Source organism: Otolemur garnettii, unplaced genomic scaffold, assembly GCF_000181295.1.
Source record: "Otolemur garnettii isolate 467f Iridium unplaced genomic scaffold, OtoGar3 scaffold00042, whole genome shotgun sequence".
NCBI lineage: Eukaryota > Metazoa > Chordata > Mammalia > Primates > Galagidae > Otolemur > Otolemur garnettii.
In genome coordinates, this window is record NW_003852437.1 from 3,226,456 (window position 1) to 3,243,371 (window position 16,916).

Sequence of the window (16,916 nt, forward strand, 5' to 3'; positions counted from 1 at the left end):
GTAGTAGCACATTGGTCAGTCCTAGCACCCCCAGACTCGGAGATGGCTGAGCTTAAACTTGACACATGTTTAAACACTTCCTACTCTGTATCTTGGTTAGTCCAAAAACTGGAATGTGGCTGTGTAATCAGGGGGTGGGTCATCAGGCCAGTATGGCCAGCAGGAAAAAGCAGAAGCACAGGGAATAATCAGAGCTGCAGAGAGTTTTATCATTATTGCTGCTACTACTGTTGCTATTTACCCCGTATGTTCAGCTATAACTGTACTTTAAAACAAAAATTTCAAGCCATAAAAAACAGAGCTAAAGTGGTGAAATGATAGGAAGTGAAATTAAACTTTCATGTTGTCTTCCCTTTCGAATATATCCTATGAACAATTTAGTCATGACAAATGCCACCTGAGTGCACAGCACAGCCCTAGGCATCATAGGGCCCCGGCTCTGAAAGCTGGCTCTGCCAAGGTTTAAAAAAACAGAAGAGCCAAAGTTCTCCCCCATAAATTTTATGGCTGGCCTGGAGTGAGATCTGGGAATCTGTATTCTAAGTACTCCCACTGGTTCTGATGTGAAGCCAAGTAGGGACTGTCACTGTGGCTACAAGAATGTATTAAGATAAATTCCCTCTTGTTTCTGATCAGCCTCAAGACAAGACGGACTGAATCATAATGACCTCCTTTTTCATCCATTCCATCCGTTCAAACTGACCAGTGCCTCACAGACAGAGAAGGCACCAGAAATCATTTTTTTTTTCCAGTTTTTCTGGTACCTTATAGGTAAGTAGAGACCATGACAGTGGAGGCTTTCACTTTTCAGATGTCCAAATCAGAAATATGGAGTTAGTATAAGGGATGGGTTAATAATTACTAAGTCTAATGCAGATCAGCCACCCAAATTATGGGGGAAATCCTGAGCATTTCTGTGTCTCATATCTGTAGTCCATAGATCAATATAGTCAAAATATATTTCAATATATTTTCAGTATACTCAAAATACCCATCAATACCTTACAAATCATGTTTATTATCTAGAGTACTCTAAACAAAATGCCCTCTCCTTCCCTAGCACACAATTCCCACAATCTTTTCCAGCAGTGTAATTTTCCATGAAGTTCTCATTAATCTGCCTTTACAGCAGGAGTGTTTTAAGGAAGGTATAGCCTGTCGGCAGGTTTGTAAGCATTTTCTGCCCTTGGGAACTGAGAGGCAGCCAGGTTATATGTCTGTAAGTCATGACCATTATGCATCAGAAAATGCTCAACAGCCTTGCTGGCCTCCTGGTTATAATCCATTCTGGGAGATGTCACACTTCATTGAAAGTCCACCTTTACTTTAAAATACATTACCTTTGCAATTTTGCCTAAAGGCTGCAAGCTTCAGATTTTTACCCATTTTTTTTCCACAATAGAAAGATGAAACCTAAAATACCTCATTTTTATTTTTTTAAAAGACACAGGGTATAAAACTTAACGCCATGGCATATATCTTCTATTTCAACAGTATAGAGGTTACTTTTCCAAACTTGCGTTTAGGTTCAGAAGGAAAAAAAAATGACCCCCAAAATTACAAAGCAAAAGCTAAGTATTTCATGTGTTTTTAAAATGTAACTGCAACCTTCTTTGCAAATAAATCTATTATTCCACTCCAACCATTTTTTGAATGTGTGCTTAATAGGTTTGTTGTACTTTCAAGTGAAATGGTTTGGTGTTGGCATTTGCTTGGATCAAGTTTTAGATAAAGGATGGGGGTGGTGTTTCTCTGCAGTGACAGATGATGTGAAGTTAGTCTAACAAGTGAGAAAATCACAGAACTAGGACAGATGATGGATAAAACAGAACACACCAATAAGGGTCCCAGGAATTTGAAATGTAAAGACCATATACTTATAATCCAATTGGTCATGTTGTAGTAAGAACGGGGATAAAATGAAAGGCTATTGATTTCCTTTTGGGTATTTATTTTTAACAGTGAAGAAGTTAGAAGATATGGTCATACTCCAATAAAGGGGCTAGCAGATATATAAATAAATATGCAGACCTAGTATGTCTAATCAGAGACTCCTAGGAAGGGGGAATGTAAACAACCTGAAAGGGCTTCCTAAAATGAGGATACCAGGGAGGAGGGTGAGGATGAGGCATGGGATTAAGGGTGGGAGGCTGTCACTCACCCGCAGAGAAGCGTGTGTCTTCAGGGTAGCTAAGGTACTGACAAGAGACCTACAACTGAGACTCTTGCTGTGACTTACTAGACAAACAGACATTTGTGATATGAAAAAAAAAAAAAAACAGAGATAGGTAAATATATTTTTCAATGTTACAGACAAAACATAGAGCTGAAGGATGAATGGAGGGTATCAGCTCTTACCAAATAGGTAAAATTTGCCGATTTGAGAATATCAAAGGGAAATCATGGGCCACACAAAGAGGCCACCTGCTCTCTCTACCACTTCCCAAACATTCAGACAGAGTTACTGCAGAGTCTCTGGGCCAAAATGCCATGTGAGGCATAATGGGGAAATAAACAAGTATACAAAACCTGGTACCTTTGGTTGAGGAGGTTACAATTCAGTACCTACAATTCAATGCCCACGTGATGATATGATGTAGTAGTAAGTTTGAATCTTGTCTTCCTCACTTATTAAATTTAGGAATTTGAGATCATTCCTTAATTTCTCTTTCAAATCAACTTTTTAGGGTTGTTGGGATTGGAGAGAATACATATTAATTAGCCTACTGAATACCAGCCCCTCCATAAATGGTAGCCATTTTGTGGTCATATACATAAATCATTCAAATAAAAGAAGAATATAAGAATTAGAACAGATCCATCCATTAAGCATTAGAAATTTAATAACTATAACTTAAGAATTTATAGAAATATCACTCATTCCAAACTGGCTTCTATATAAGTACGGTTCTATAGATAAATGTGGTAAGCAAAAAGAGTGATATTGTGGAGTCTCATGATAAGAAAAAAGGGGGCTTGAAAAGAGAGTAAATGTCTCATTCTTTGAATTGTCATATAAAAATTTAATACTAGGATAGATATCAAAAGGACTCAAAGAAATAAAGAATAAATAGAAATGTAAAATAATTTTCTCATGGGAGATACCTCAGCTGATTTTCCCAAACAAGGTGAATTTAGATAATGATATAAATCTCTGGAAGAGAGTACAAATCGAAAAGAAACTAATGTTAATACCAATATCTCTTAAACAAAACAATCTTGGTTTGACACATAGTGATAACTTACTAATTAAGAGCACTGGTTCTGAAGTTGTAGTGCCCAAGTTCAAATCTCATCTCTGGTGTGGAGGCACTTTGTGACAAGTTACTTTACTTCTTCATATCTCAAAATGGGAATAATATTATTAGTACCTAATCTCGTCACCTTGTTATGATAAATAATTATAATACTGACCAGCTTATTCAATGAATTCTGCTTTTGACAAGGTGATTGGTCAGAAAATGCAAACTGATCAGTTCACACCCTGAACAACATCAGATAAAATCAGTTTATAAATCTATTCCTACTGACCACAGATTAGTCATGTGGTCTTCATGTAAATTCTAGAACTGGAAAAATACTTAAAGATGATCTGGAGCCAACTCTTATTTTAGAGAAAAAAAATAGTCTCAGAGACAAAAAGTCCCTGAGTAAACAGGATCACATGATTTCTTCACGTCAGAGCGAGAACCATCAGTCCACTTTTTTTCTGTTTTCTGTTTTGTTTTATTTCATTTTGGTTCATTGCCACACATTCATTAAATACAGATATTTTTATTTCTTATTACTTATTTTTTTAAAGTCTGTTCTTCTATCATTATAGTTTATGATTCCATAATAAATCAATGCAGTCTAATAATAAGATCTGGGGCTTTGAAGGTCTTTGGAAGAACTTTGTTATGAAAAAATAGAAAGCCATTTTACAATATTGAGCATGTAAGGTAAAGGGTGACGTCGCCTGACTCAAGTTTTTTAGAAGATCATTTTGTCTTCTCTGTTAAGACTAGATGGCCAGCAGGGGCAGGGATCAATTAGGAGGTTATTGCAATAGTGAATTGGACCAGAATGGTAGCAGTGGAAGTTGTGATAAGTAGTCCAAGTCCAGGTATATCTTGACAGTAGTGCCAACAAAAGCTCCTGCTGCATTATACACACAGTGCAAGGGAAACCAAAAGTCACGGATGCTGTGTAACCTTCATTCAAGAAGTTCTGGATTTTTTTAGCTAAATAGCTCTGGCTGCAACTTACACCATGATTTTCTTATTTTCATCTGTATGAGAAAAGGCCAGTCACCACCTACACAAAACACTCTTGTGACTCTGGCAGCAGCCAGAATCATACCTGTATTAATGAAAGAAACTGAACAATAGCTCCCAAGCTCACGGGAGTTTTGACAGCATTACCAAGGTAGGTAGAAGTTGCAACTTAAGGTTAAACTGGAAGATTCTGCGCATACCTGAAATGGGAAACAGCCTACCACATGTCCACTGTTGCGAGGGAATGCAGCTTTTAGGATAGAACTCATCCCATAGGGAAAGACAGAATCAGACATCAGAGGGGAAAGCTAATTCTAAGAATGGCATAGTGTCACTACTTCTCATTGTTCCCAGCTCAGTTCCCTGTGGACTCATATCTGGATGTCAGAGAAAGGAAAAATAATGGTGAACAAAAAAATTTAAAAAGACTGTTTTCATCAAAGTCCTCTGCCATATGGGATTAAAAGTCAACAACATTTTCATACACCATTGTGGTACATAGACTAGAAAGGCAGAGAGGCACTCTCGCTCACTTAGGGAGAGTGCAGTATAACTTCAGCATCTCAAGGATTCTATGCCTTAGTGACAACCATCATGGTACAGGGAGTAGTGTCCTAGGAAGCTCAAGTTCATCATATGACACGGTGGGCCAGGAGAATCCAGCAGAGGTGGAGCAGAGGTGGGGCAGAGGAGGGGTTAAAAGAGGTAGACATCGCATGCAGTGGACCACTTGATGAGCAAGCTCGGCTGAGACTCCCAGAAATACGTGCCTGCATCCAGTTGCACAATTAGGAGGTAAACTAGAGCCAGAGAGGCTTAAGTTACCATTACCAACCTGCCCAGCTTTTGAATTATGATGATTGAATAAAATGTTATGCTCTGTGGACACAAAAATTGTGGCATTTCTATATACCATGGAGTACTAATCAGCCATAAAAGGAAATGAAATAATGTCTTTTGCAGCTACTTGGATGGAACTAGAGGCCATTATTCTAAGTGAAGTATCTCAAGAATGAAAAAACAAATATCACATGCTCTCACTTATATTGGAAGCTAAATAAGAGGTATCTATAGTCATAAAGTAGTGTGAAGAATATTAGAAGCTAAGAAGTTTCTAATACACTACTGTTCTTACTAGTAGTGCAGAATGTTAGAATCTAAGAAGAGGGGAAACAGGAGGAGATCAGGGTTAAAACCTACATCAGGTACAATGTTCATTATTCTGGTAACAAATACACTAAAAGCCCTGATTTTAGCATTACGCAATTCATAAATGTAACAAACAACACTTGTATTCCCAAAATCTACTAAAATAAAAAGTAAAAAATAAAATCTAAAAAAAAAACTGCAATTACACATTGCATCATTTGGTTTAATTATATATCATAATTTGGCAGTCTATATACCCCAAAACTCACGTTTGCCACATCTGCCCAAGATCTCCAAAACCCAAGTAGAGAGCCACTTTGAGGATATTAAAGAGAATAAATTCTGCAAAGCAGACTATTGTTGTTTTGTGAATGGTAAACATGAGGATTTTTTTGAAACAAGCACCCTTCATAAAAGCAGTCGTTTTATAAAAGCACTTGAAAGAACTGAATATCTGTATACCATCTGTCCTGGTACATATATTAAGAACATTACTCCATGTAATGCTTCAACAATGCTACTTAACTTCTTTTCACTCTCGAAATAATACACCTTTTCTAAACACTCCTACATAAAAGACCTGAATTCTTATGAATATTTGGAGTGGCTTCACATTGAAGAAGCGAAATTGACTCCTTGTGCCAGTGAGCCAATTTTACCCACATTCAGTAATTATCTTAATCTTGGATTATACTTTGACCTTGGCTTCGTGCCTCCTCATGCCGGGAGAAGATCTCTTTGTTTCTTTATTTATTCATTTGTATTTCCATCCTGTCTGCTTCTTAAAAGTCTCTAAAATATCTTATACCTGTAATTCCAGATGATGGGAAGATTATTCTTACTACTCCTGCAGTTATGACCACAGCATGAGGACAGAAAGGACAGGGCCAGTGAAAATATTCACCCCACTACTACCCAGCTTCCCTCATCAGTGGTTAAGGTCCTCTATGTGTGCAGTGGGATTGTAATCTAGCCAGAAGAGATGGAAGACAGTGAAGAGATGTGGAAGAGTGTGACAGAGCTGAAGACCACTGGAGGCTTTTACTCAGGTAAACTCAGTAAGTTCCTTGAAAAAAAAAATGAGCAGTTCCTTTAGGCAATATAAAAAAAGTGGAAATTTTGCTCCTCCCCTAAGCAGCCTGGTGATCTGTAAAAATGGTTCACTATTCACTCAACCCAGAAAACCCCACAAAGTCACGCAAGTCACGAAGTTCAGTTCTTTAAGTTCACTTTAAGAACACACCTGGGCCATCAAAGGTATGCATATATGAAAAGCCACCAAGTATCTGAAAGATGTCACTTTAAAGACACAGAGTGTATCATTCTGACTACATTGCTTGAGTTGGTAGGTGTGCCCAAGACAAACAGCGGGGCTGGACACAGGGTTGGCTGCCCAAAAATAGTGCTGAGTTTCTGCTGCACATGTTTAAAAATGCAGAGAGGAATGCTGAACTTAGGCTGTAGATGTAGATTCTCTGGTCATTGAGCATATCTCCAGGTGACAAGGCACCCGAGATGCATTGCTGAACTTACAGAGCTCATGGTCACATTAACCCATCCATGAGCTCCCCTGCCATGTCGAGATAGTCCTTACTGAAAAGGAAAAAACTGTTCCAAAACCAGAAGAGAAGGTTGCACAGAAGAAAATATATCCCAGAAGAAAGTGAAGAAACAAAAACTCATGGCATGGGAATGGCTGCAACATAAAATAGATGCAAATCACAATAAAAAAGAAAAAAAAGGTGGCATATTAAACAAGATACTCGTTAGGTCAAAAGTCCTATGAAAGACACAGTGACATTAGAAATCTATTGCCACACAAGGGCATAAGATCTAGAAAGGGAGCAGAGATTTTGCCTATAATTGTAGAAATCAACTGAAAAGCATCAGTATTAGCCACCTCATAAGTGTGACAAGAGATGATACTATCAACTTCCACAGCAGCCTCATAGCTTCACTTGTATTTGGCCGAATCCGTACATTTCAGATCTTCATATGTATTTTTCATTTTCACTGCTGTCCTTCATCCACTGAAATCCCATTAAGCATAGTGGTAGGAAGACATACACATTGGCTTGGGGATGGAGAAAGAGAATGAAAAGAATAATTCTCCAGGACAAGATGTTTTCTGACAAACAACTTTCCATCTTTATCTGAAAAGTCTCACCATCTTGTTATCCACTGCTTTGCTCCTGCCTGTCAGGAAGATGCCAACATGCCCATCACCAGCGGGCACCAGAATAAATGTTCAGCTCAGCCCTGCACTTCCACTTGCAGTCAGGAAGTCCAGTTTTGTGAGAGCAAGCATATGCGTGCCAAAGCGTGTGTGTCTGTGTGTGTGTGTGTTTGTGTGTGTGTGAGAGAGAGAGACAGAGGCAAAGAGAGAGAAACCATCTTACCTTCCAATGAGGGAGAACTCGCCCACGACACCCAGGCGCCGCATGGCACTAAGGAGGCCTCGCACGGTCATGCCCTCGCAGAAGCACACCACCACTCTGGCCTTGGGAAGCCTCTCTCGGAGCTTGCGCAAGAGTCGGTCAAAGCTCTTCTCCCCAGCGTTGCTGTAGATTTTGTCAGAATGGGCGATGCAAAGGCCTTCCTGGGCAGCCAACTCTTTGAATGCGTCCATTCCACTCTCCCCATAATTTCCTGTCCAGAGACAATCAGCAGATGTTGAAGGCAACCACAGTAACAGCACCACTTAACACAGAAGGAATAGAGAGATCAGATATCACACAAGGAATAGAGAGATCAGATCTGACAAATATTTTGTAAATATACTGGGACTGAAGGAAGATCTGGCTGGATTAAAGAGAGTCATCAAATGCAAACAGATGATCAACTCCGGAAATAGCGAGAAATTATCTGAGCTAGGGCATTCACAATGAAATGAGTTTCGTAAAATGATGAATTGCTTTCTGTTTTATAACCGTGATTCACAGTGGTTGCCCCTGAATTTAACCATGATGAATTGCTTTCTGTTTTACAACCATGATTCACAGTGGTTGCCCCTGAATTTAACCATGTAGGAGCGATGAGCACATTGGGTGGGTGGGGGCTCACACCAGCACAAAAAGAAGGCCTGTTTACTTTCAGGCTCCCATCAGCAGGCTACCAGGTTAAGAGGCACCATTCGTGGTGATCTCCATGAAGCATCTCCATGAAGAATGAGTAAGCAAAAGAAATGAAATACTGGGCCTGGGAGGAGATCAGTAGACCAGAAACAGCTACTGGGCTTAGTCAGAATCCACCATCCTCTGAGGAAGCAGTGGGATTGTGGGAGATTTGTGTTTTACATTTCTTTGTCTATCATTCCTATGATAAACTACACTGTAAAAGAATCAAAAACTAATGGAAATCAATGAAATAAAACAAATGCTTCACCAATTCCCCATCTCTATAGTTCACTGATGACTTCAGCCCCTACCTCAGGAGCCTCTAGCTCCCTACGCCTCTCCCCAGGTTTGGGGATTTTACTCCCCATGAGGGGGACACAGCCAATACCCTGTCCTTGAAGTCTCTCACCCACTCCCCTCCACTGATATTTCCTGTGACCCACACACATCCATGGTCGTCATACTTCTGACTTCATGATCATTCATGTTTCTAATACCTCTGGATGTGGATGGCAGATAGCTCAGACTGTTTCCTCCTCTTATCTTCTGAGCTTAGGTTTTCTACCACCCCAATGACAGCATCTCCTCAACCCTATTAACCTTTCTATTTCTTACACCTTCCCCTTCACTTCCCTCCTTGTCCAGTTTAGATTTCATAGTACAGTCTTATAATCAGTCCTTTGCAAATGCCTTATGTTTCTTTTGTTTTGTTGACAAACCCCCACTGCTCATTAAACCCAGCCATCCACCTATATTCCATGTCCACACCTGGGTACTTAAAAGTAGCTGAAAAAACTCATAACCTTGTTTACTGGTTGTATTTAAAATTCATGAGCACACATACCAAAAGGGATACTAAATAGTAAAAGGAGGGCGGCTCCTGTGGCTCAAGGAGTAGGGTGCCCGCCCCATCTGCCGGGGGTGATGAGTTCAAGCCCAGCCCCAGCCAAAACTGCAAAAAAAATAATAAAAGGAGATCATACTACATATCCCTGAAAATAAATTGTCTAAGTGTCTAACATGATTATTTCATCCTTACTCTTCTCTCTTCAAGTTTCCATACTACTAGACCCACTCCACCCCTCATCTCAGGTGGAGTCCTCATTTCCTATTTAAATAAGAACACAGAAACGATTAGACAGAAGCTAGTTCAGCTACCCACAATAATACATACAGAAATGTCTTCCTTGGCATTGATATTCTCTGGCATTTTCTCATCTAGTGACAAATTTGACGTGTGTCTGCTTCAAGATAGAGCCAGCCCCTGCTCACAGACACTAGATCCAACTGCTTTTGTCTATGCAAGGACTTTCTCCTGCAATTGTTCCTGCTCTATTGAATAATCAATTTCTCCCTCCAAATGGAGTCAATCAAAAGGAAAAACATCCCAGCACCCATGGTCTCACTTGAGGTACTGTCTCATTTGCTACACCAGTTCCCAGCAGTGCTCATTGCCTCTGTCAATATATTTTCTTCTTCATCTCACATTTTCTTATTTTTTTCTTTTTATATTTTTTCTCTCTCTTTTTTTAGTTGAATTGCAATTGATATACAAAACATTGCACGCACATTGTGCACATCTTGGTGTACTGGACCGTATGCATACCCATCACGTCAGAATCTTCTCTTGCAAAAATCTTCTCTTGTCCAGGCCACTAGTAACTTCCCTATTGCCATAACCTATGAGTTGTTATCTGTTTTCATCAATCACCACACTGCTTTCAACAGTTGGTCAGACCCTTGAAACATTTTATTTTCTTGGTAACTGTGACAGAACCTTCTCCCCGTTTCCTCACTACTCACTGACCTGTCCTCAGTATATTTGCTAGATTTTCTTTCTCTCCTAAATATTGTCATGCCAGGATTCAGACCTGGGAATCTTTCTCTTCTTCCCTTATACTGCCATCCTACGTACTCCCATTTAGTCACCTGCCTTCAAATTCCATCTGAATACCACAGTTGAATCCTAACTACAGATCTCCAGATGGAACTGGCCCTTGGAACAATCGCCTACCTGTTATATTTGTTTATAGACATTTCAAACAAATCTGAAAACTGAAATACAAATTTTTTCCTTCTCTACTTTGTAATTCTCCTTCCAGACATCTTGTATTGGTAAGCAATGCCTTTACCTACTGAGTTGCTCCAGAACAAAACTTAGAATCTGATTTGTCTTCCATCGTTTTCTCACATTCCAGACCCAGACCCTATTTCTAGAACATTCCTATTCCATTCTCCCTCCTCTATTTCAACCTTTGTCACCCTAAACCATGAGTCCAAACAATTTATTGAAGAAAGGAGGAATAGGAGAAGCAGGAAAGAGCAGGAGGGGAGACCTACACAGAAAGGTCATCTCAGCTTAAAAGGAAGTTGCTAGAGTATAAGACACTGTAGCATCAACCTCACCTCATGCCAGGGAGACCCCAGCAGTCAGTCATTGGGTTAGGTCTACAAAAGCAGAGAGAGGCACAGCCTCTCAAGAACAGGGACCCCCAGGAATGAGGCACACCCTTTCAGGAACAGGGCCCCTCAAGAACAGGGCCCCCCAGGAACGAGGTACAGCCTCTCAGGAACAGGGCCCCCCAGGAACGAGGCACAGCCTCTCAGGAATGGGGACTGGTAAAAACCTTCTCTCACAGTGGCTGGGAGACTAATGCACTTGGAAGGTAAAAGGAATCTAGACAGGCCACAGGCAGCACCATCTGCCAAGTACTTCTCAGTTCTTACCTAGACAACTGCCCTTGCTTCCTGATTGGTCTCCCTCCTCCCACTGTTTTTCCCCATGATTCATTACACACCTGGCAACAAAAGTTGTCTGTTAAGGTATGAATCAGATTATGTCACATATTTACAGAAAATCCCAATTGCCTCCAAATATGCTTGGAATGAAACTGAAACTCCTTTCCTGGACTTCCAGGCTATGTGTGGACCAAGTCTTCCAACTTCCTTCACCTTCTCCAACCCCATGGCCATCTTTCTCTTCCCAAACTTATATGTGCCTCTTTGTTAAGTGTTTCCATTATCTGAAAAGATCCTCTGCTATTCGATACTCAATGATATCTCAAAAAAGATATCACCTCCTCTGAAAAGCTTCCTCTGGTCAGTTAGCTTAAAACAGCCTCTCAGTAAATCCTGTACATGCCCCCTGTTTTCACATCAATACAGTTATGTGTTGCTTTATGACAGGGATATATTCAGAAATGTGTTGCAAGGTGATTTCGTCATTGTACAAATATCACATCGCATTCTTGCGCAAACTTAGATGGTATAGCCTAGACCTATGTGACAGCTCATTGCTCATAAGCACAGAAAAAGTCCACTTGTTATAATTACCTGATAAAGAAATACACACAAGTTATAAACAAAAGCAATTAAACTAAATAAGTAACAGTGGGTAATGAGCATAAGAAAAAAATCACTGAACTTTATTAATTATCAAGAGTGCCTTTAAAACAAGACACTATTAGAATGCTAGGATCTCCAAGATAAATAATACTCAGTGTCAAGATATTAATATAAACATATCCATTCAGTAAAAGCAGTTCAAGCTTTTAGCGGACAATCTGGCTATGGTTTTCAAAAATGTTTAAGACAACCATTAGGGAAATGCAATAATTATTTAGTCAAAATAATTGTAAAATATATAATAGTGTTCAAAAAGAACTCAAGACTTAAATTTCAACATCTGTAAAAGTTGCATGAGCATGGTAATGAAACCCAATAAGATGTTCTTATAGTTTCGAAAAGAAAGCTTTCTTACTTCTTTTTTTATGGGATTAAATGGTCAAATTAGTTTATTTTCTTCTTAATTCAATGACTTTCAGTGACTCATTTATTTTAGTGAGGTCCAAATTTAAGCATTATGACATCACAAAATTCCTCCCCTCCATGGACTGTGGAAACATGTCACAGCTCAGACGAGAGACACTGACTGATTATAAAGGAGAACACTGCAGCTGGCAAGTGAATGCCTCATTCATCTGCAGAAGAGGGCACCAGGAAGGAAGTCATATGCTTCTTTCTTACAATAAATGCAGGTTCAGGAATCTACAAGGTAAACAGTCATCACCAGCAGACTCACTCAACAAAAATCACTGTCAGTCTGCCAGATGATTATGTTACAAGCAGAATAACTTTACTGCTAAGGTGCCCACACTTGAACTTTGATCACAAGAATGATTTTGCTTCTTTATCAAAACACCTGCAGATTAAATGAGCAAGAATGTTCATTGCATTAGAATCAGAAAGTCCTTATGTTTTAAATCTCATAAAGGCTCCAGACAGACTCAGTCTAAACACCTGCACTTACAGACAAGGAAATTGAGGTGCAGAAAGGTGAAATGGCCCGTGAATGGGCACACGGCTTGTTGATATCAGAACTGGAGCAGGTCTACGTCTTCTGACTCCTCATTTACTGTTTATTTCTCTTAATAGCAAATAGCAATTAAACATGTACATTTTCATAATTTAAAATGTCTGAATAGGTCAGTTGGTTCTATGAAATGCTTATCCCAATTTTTGAACTTGTATATTCCTGTTTGGACAGAAATTCTTAACTACACAAATTGATAAAGAGAGAAGTATTATACATTGGACTGTGCTTAGAATGCATGTTTCTCTCATCATGCTTAAAGAGCTCCAAACTCACATATACAGTCTCATAACAGTAGCCCTAATGTAGAAAGAACAGCAATAACTTATACTTTTATAAATCTTTATACTTTAAAAATTACATTTCTCAACATTATCTTACTTGATTGTCAAAATAACCCTATTGTACCCATTATATTGACGATAGTACTAGATACAAAGAGTACAAGAAATGAAAGAAACCCACCCCAATTGAGCTGAAAATTACTTTAATTTACTAACAACATACCTAATGACATGACAAGGACAAGTACCTAATGGAGGTACTGTGGATTACGAATTGGGAAACCTGCCTAAAATGCCACTGGTTCTAAGACTTAAAATATGAACAGATTTTCCATAAATAGAAAGAAACTAAGGGACATTTACTTTTTGGCTGTCTACCAGCAAATAATGTCAGACTGAAAATAATACACTCTGTCACAGCCCCCACCCCTGCACCTCCTCCCTGACTCCGTCTCCTAGGCATTTCCTTGCCTGTCCTGGTGCTGAAGGATTTCTTTAGATACTTCTTTGTATCTAGTATCTGCAGCCTTGAAGAAAGTGACTTACAGCAAAACGCCTAAAAAATAAAAAGTCCATGTAATCGTAAACATTCAGGGTTGGTAGAGAGCTACATATTTTTCCTTTGATTAGCAAATATTTAATTGAACTCTTAACCTGAAAAAAAATCCCTGCACTCTGCTCTTTAAGAGTCACCAAGAAATATTGGACACTGGCTCTGCCTTCAATATGATGAATATTTACTATGTCTGACACCGGGCTAAACGCCTAAGCATTCCACTTATTCACAATACCTTCATACAGAAGTTATAACTCCTCTTTTACAGGTGAGGATGTGGACGTTCAAAGAGGTTAAGTAACTTGCTCAAGGGAACACAGTGGCAGATCCAGAGTTAAACATCTATTTCAGAAGTTCTTGCTCAGAACCACCAGTTCATGCTGCTTCCACTGTGGACATAAGACGTAAGTGTGAGGGCACAACATAAGCACACAAAATACAACAACAATACTGAGCCCTGTGTGCTGCATGAGAAGAGAAAAACACCATAATGCAGATTTGGGGATAAGAGAATAATTCACTATTTGAGGATAATTAATTTGAGAACACCTCTTTGGAAAAGTAGGGCTAAAACTGGGCTTTTAGGAATGTGAGAAAGGGGCTGGCATTCATGGTGAATGAGAGTCAATGTGAATCCACAAGAAGTGTTTTTAGGGGCAATGAGCAGAGAAGTCCCACTGGAGCAGAAGGTTCATGATTTATTGAATGACATCGTACAAAGATCTCCAGTGAGGTATCCGGCACACCACTGGAAGACAGCAAAGTGGAAATGTGCTTCATGTTGCAACCTCATAACAGATTTTATCACTGTTGTGATGTTTCTTGAAAACTAGAGAGTGAGAAAGATAGAGAAGACAGATTCTGACCAAGGCCATCAAATACAACATTTAACATGTTGAAAAATCTTAGATGGCAAAAAGATTTACAGAGGATAAATCCAGATATGCTCTAAGCTTCCAGACAGAACTGATGGGGATATCTATGAGGAAGAACAGGGAGTTTACAGAGAAATTCCCATTATTTGAATGAAAATAAAAGTATTTTAAAATAATAGAAGTGAACTTTATTGTCTTTATGAGGGTAAAATTAAGAAAAGCTCTGAAAATGGGGGAGTGTTAAAAATTGAAACTATTTCAGAAGAGAAAAAACAATGTCTATAACTCAGAGTTTTCTCATATACATATAATTTTGAAAAGTCAGATCATGGTAATTATCCAACCAAGACAACAGAAATCCATCTATATCATAAATGATTGACTTGCAGCAATTTGGTAGCTAAGTTTCACTGACACATGAAATAAAATTGTGTCAGATTCCTTAACTACCTGCATGAACTGCCATTATAGCAAAAATGTAGGCACTGAAAAGTAGGTTTTAACATTGATTTTTTTCTCCTTCTATGTCTAAAATATTGGGGACATATCTAAAAAATTATATAAACTTCATTTGGTGGTGAAAATCTCTTTTCAGCCATCATGTGGAACTTAGTTCAAATCTTGTTATTACATACTCATATACTTTTTTGGTCAAACAACTGTATTCAACTTTGCTCATTCCTTCATATTTATTTATCAGTTGTATAAAGGGAAACATCCATACTGGTAAATTATGTAGATATTTGTTCATGCTTGTTACGAAAGGGATGTTAATTTTCATTACAAGATGTGTTAGTCTTATGCAGTGGACACCCTTCATTCCTCCTTATTTCATGTAGACCTAATCTCCTTTGGTGAATCCCCTCTTGGTCTGGTCTCTTTGGTCATAGACCAGTCCTTACCTACTGACTAGTCTGTCTCTTGGGATATCTTGAACAAAGAAAATATCATCCTATTTTTAAAAGAATTCTAGGAAAGTCTTTATTGCGCCTTCATGTTTGAAGAACAGCTTTGGTAATGAATGGATAAAGAAAATGTGGCATATATACACTGTGAAATATTATTCAGTGATAAAAAAAGAATAAAATTCTGTCATTTTCAACAAGATGGATGGAACAACCAGGCACAAAAAGGCAAATATTACATGTCCTTACTTGTGAGTGGAAGCAAAAAATTGACGTCATGAAGATACAGAGGAGAAAGATGGTTACTAGAGGCTAGGAAGGGCAGTGGGGGGAGGAAATAGAGAGGAGGTGGTCAATGTGTACAAAAACACAGTTAGACAAAAAGAATAATATCCAATGTTTGGTAACAAAATAGAACAACTATAGCTTAAATTATTGCATATTTCAAAATAACTAGAAGAGTAGAATTGGAATATTCCTAAAAATAGAAATGATAAATGCTCAAGAGGATGAATATCCCAATTACCTTGACTTGATCACTACACGTTGCATGTCTAAATCAAAATATCACATGTACCACATTAATATGTACAAATGTTTTATATCCATAAAAATTAAAAAATAACATTATAGACAATAAAAAATAAAAGGTAGAGCACTGCAGTTGGTACCATTGTAACATCCAATCACAGAATACTACTTTTGCCTATGGGTCCAAATCTTTGAATGCTGCCTCTCCTTTGCCCTGCCCATGTGGGAAGGGAGCAGGGACTCCTGGCACTCATGGGCACCCTGTTGGCAGGTGACATGCATTGCCATGCAGCATGCACTGCTGTGGCCTAAAAGATCCCTCCCATTAAGCACATTTCTCATGGGGCCTGGGTGGGGCACATGCCCATCAGTCTCAACACTCACTGGTGCTGCCATTGACTGAAAGGTCCCAGGCAGAACAAAAACCAGTGCAGCCATAGCTTTGGATGTAGGCAAACAGCATGTCACAAACCCATGCTATCTGACTCAGGCTACCTGGGCACCAAGCCCTCTACACATGCCCTGTTCCATCATCTCCCTGACTAGTAAGTTCATGTGAGTGCTATGCCCATGAGACCTTCTCCGCTCTGAATAGGCAACCTGCCTCATGAGTCTGCTCTGTCCCGGGTCTCAGCTCTACCCTGCCAATGAGTCGTGACCTGCTACATTGCTATATACTCAGGGCTCCCTCCCTTCCATGCCCTGAAGGCAGGGAGTACTACACCCTGCACAACCGCTAAACCCTGCACTGACCTCACTCCTCTCATGTTCCTGGCCCCTAACCACCCAGGCCTGCACATGTGCTCACTATGCCCAGGCAAATCCCTTGATCCCAGATGCACACCCCATCCTGACAGCCAGCCATATCTCAC

The 16,916-nt window shown here is 39.3% G+C and overlaps 1 protein-coding gene across 4 annotated transcripts in view; it reads right to left on the reverse strand.

Moving 5' to 3' along the window:
* Positions 1 to 16,916, reverse strand: part of GRM1 (glutamate metabotropic receptor 1) — a 345,481-nt gene that overhangs the window by 226,097 nt on the left and 102,468 nt on the right. For all 4 annotated transcript variants that reach the window (XM_003790265.2, XM_012805442.2, XM_012805440.1 and 1 more), the window contains one exon: positions 7,805 to 8,054. In XM_003790265.2, the coding sequence (XP_003790313.1) occupies positions 7,805 to 8,054 (250 nt within the window). The remainder of the gene's footprint in view (positions 1 to 7,804; positions 8,055 to 16,916) is intronic.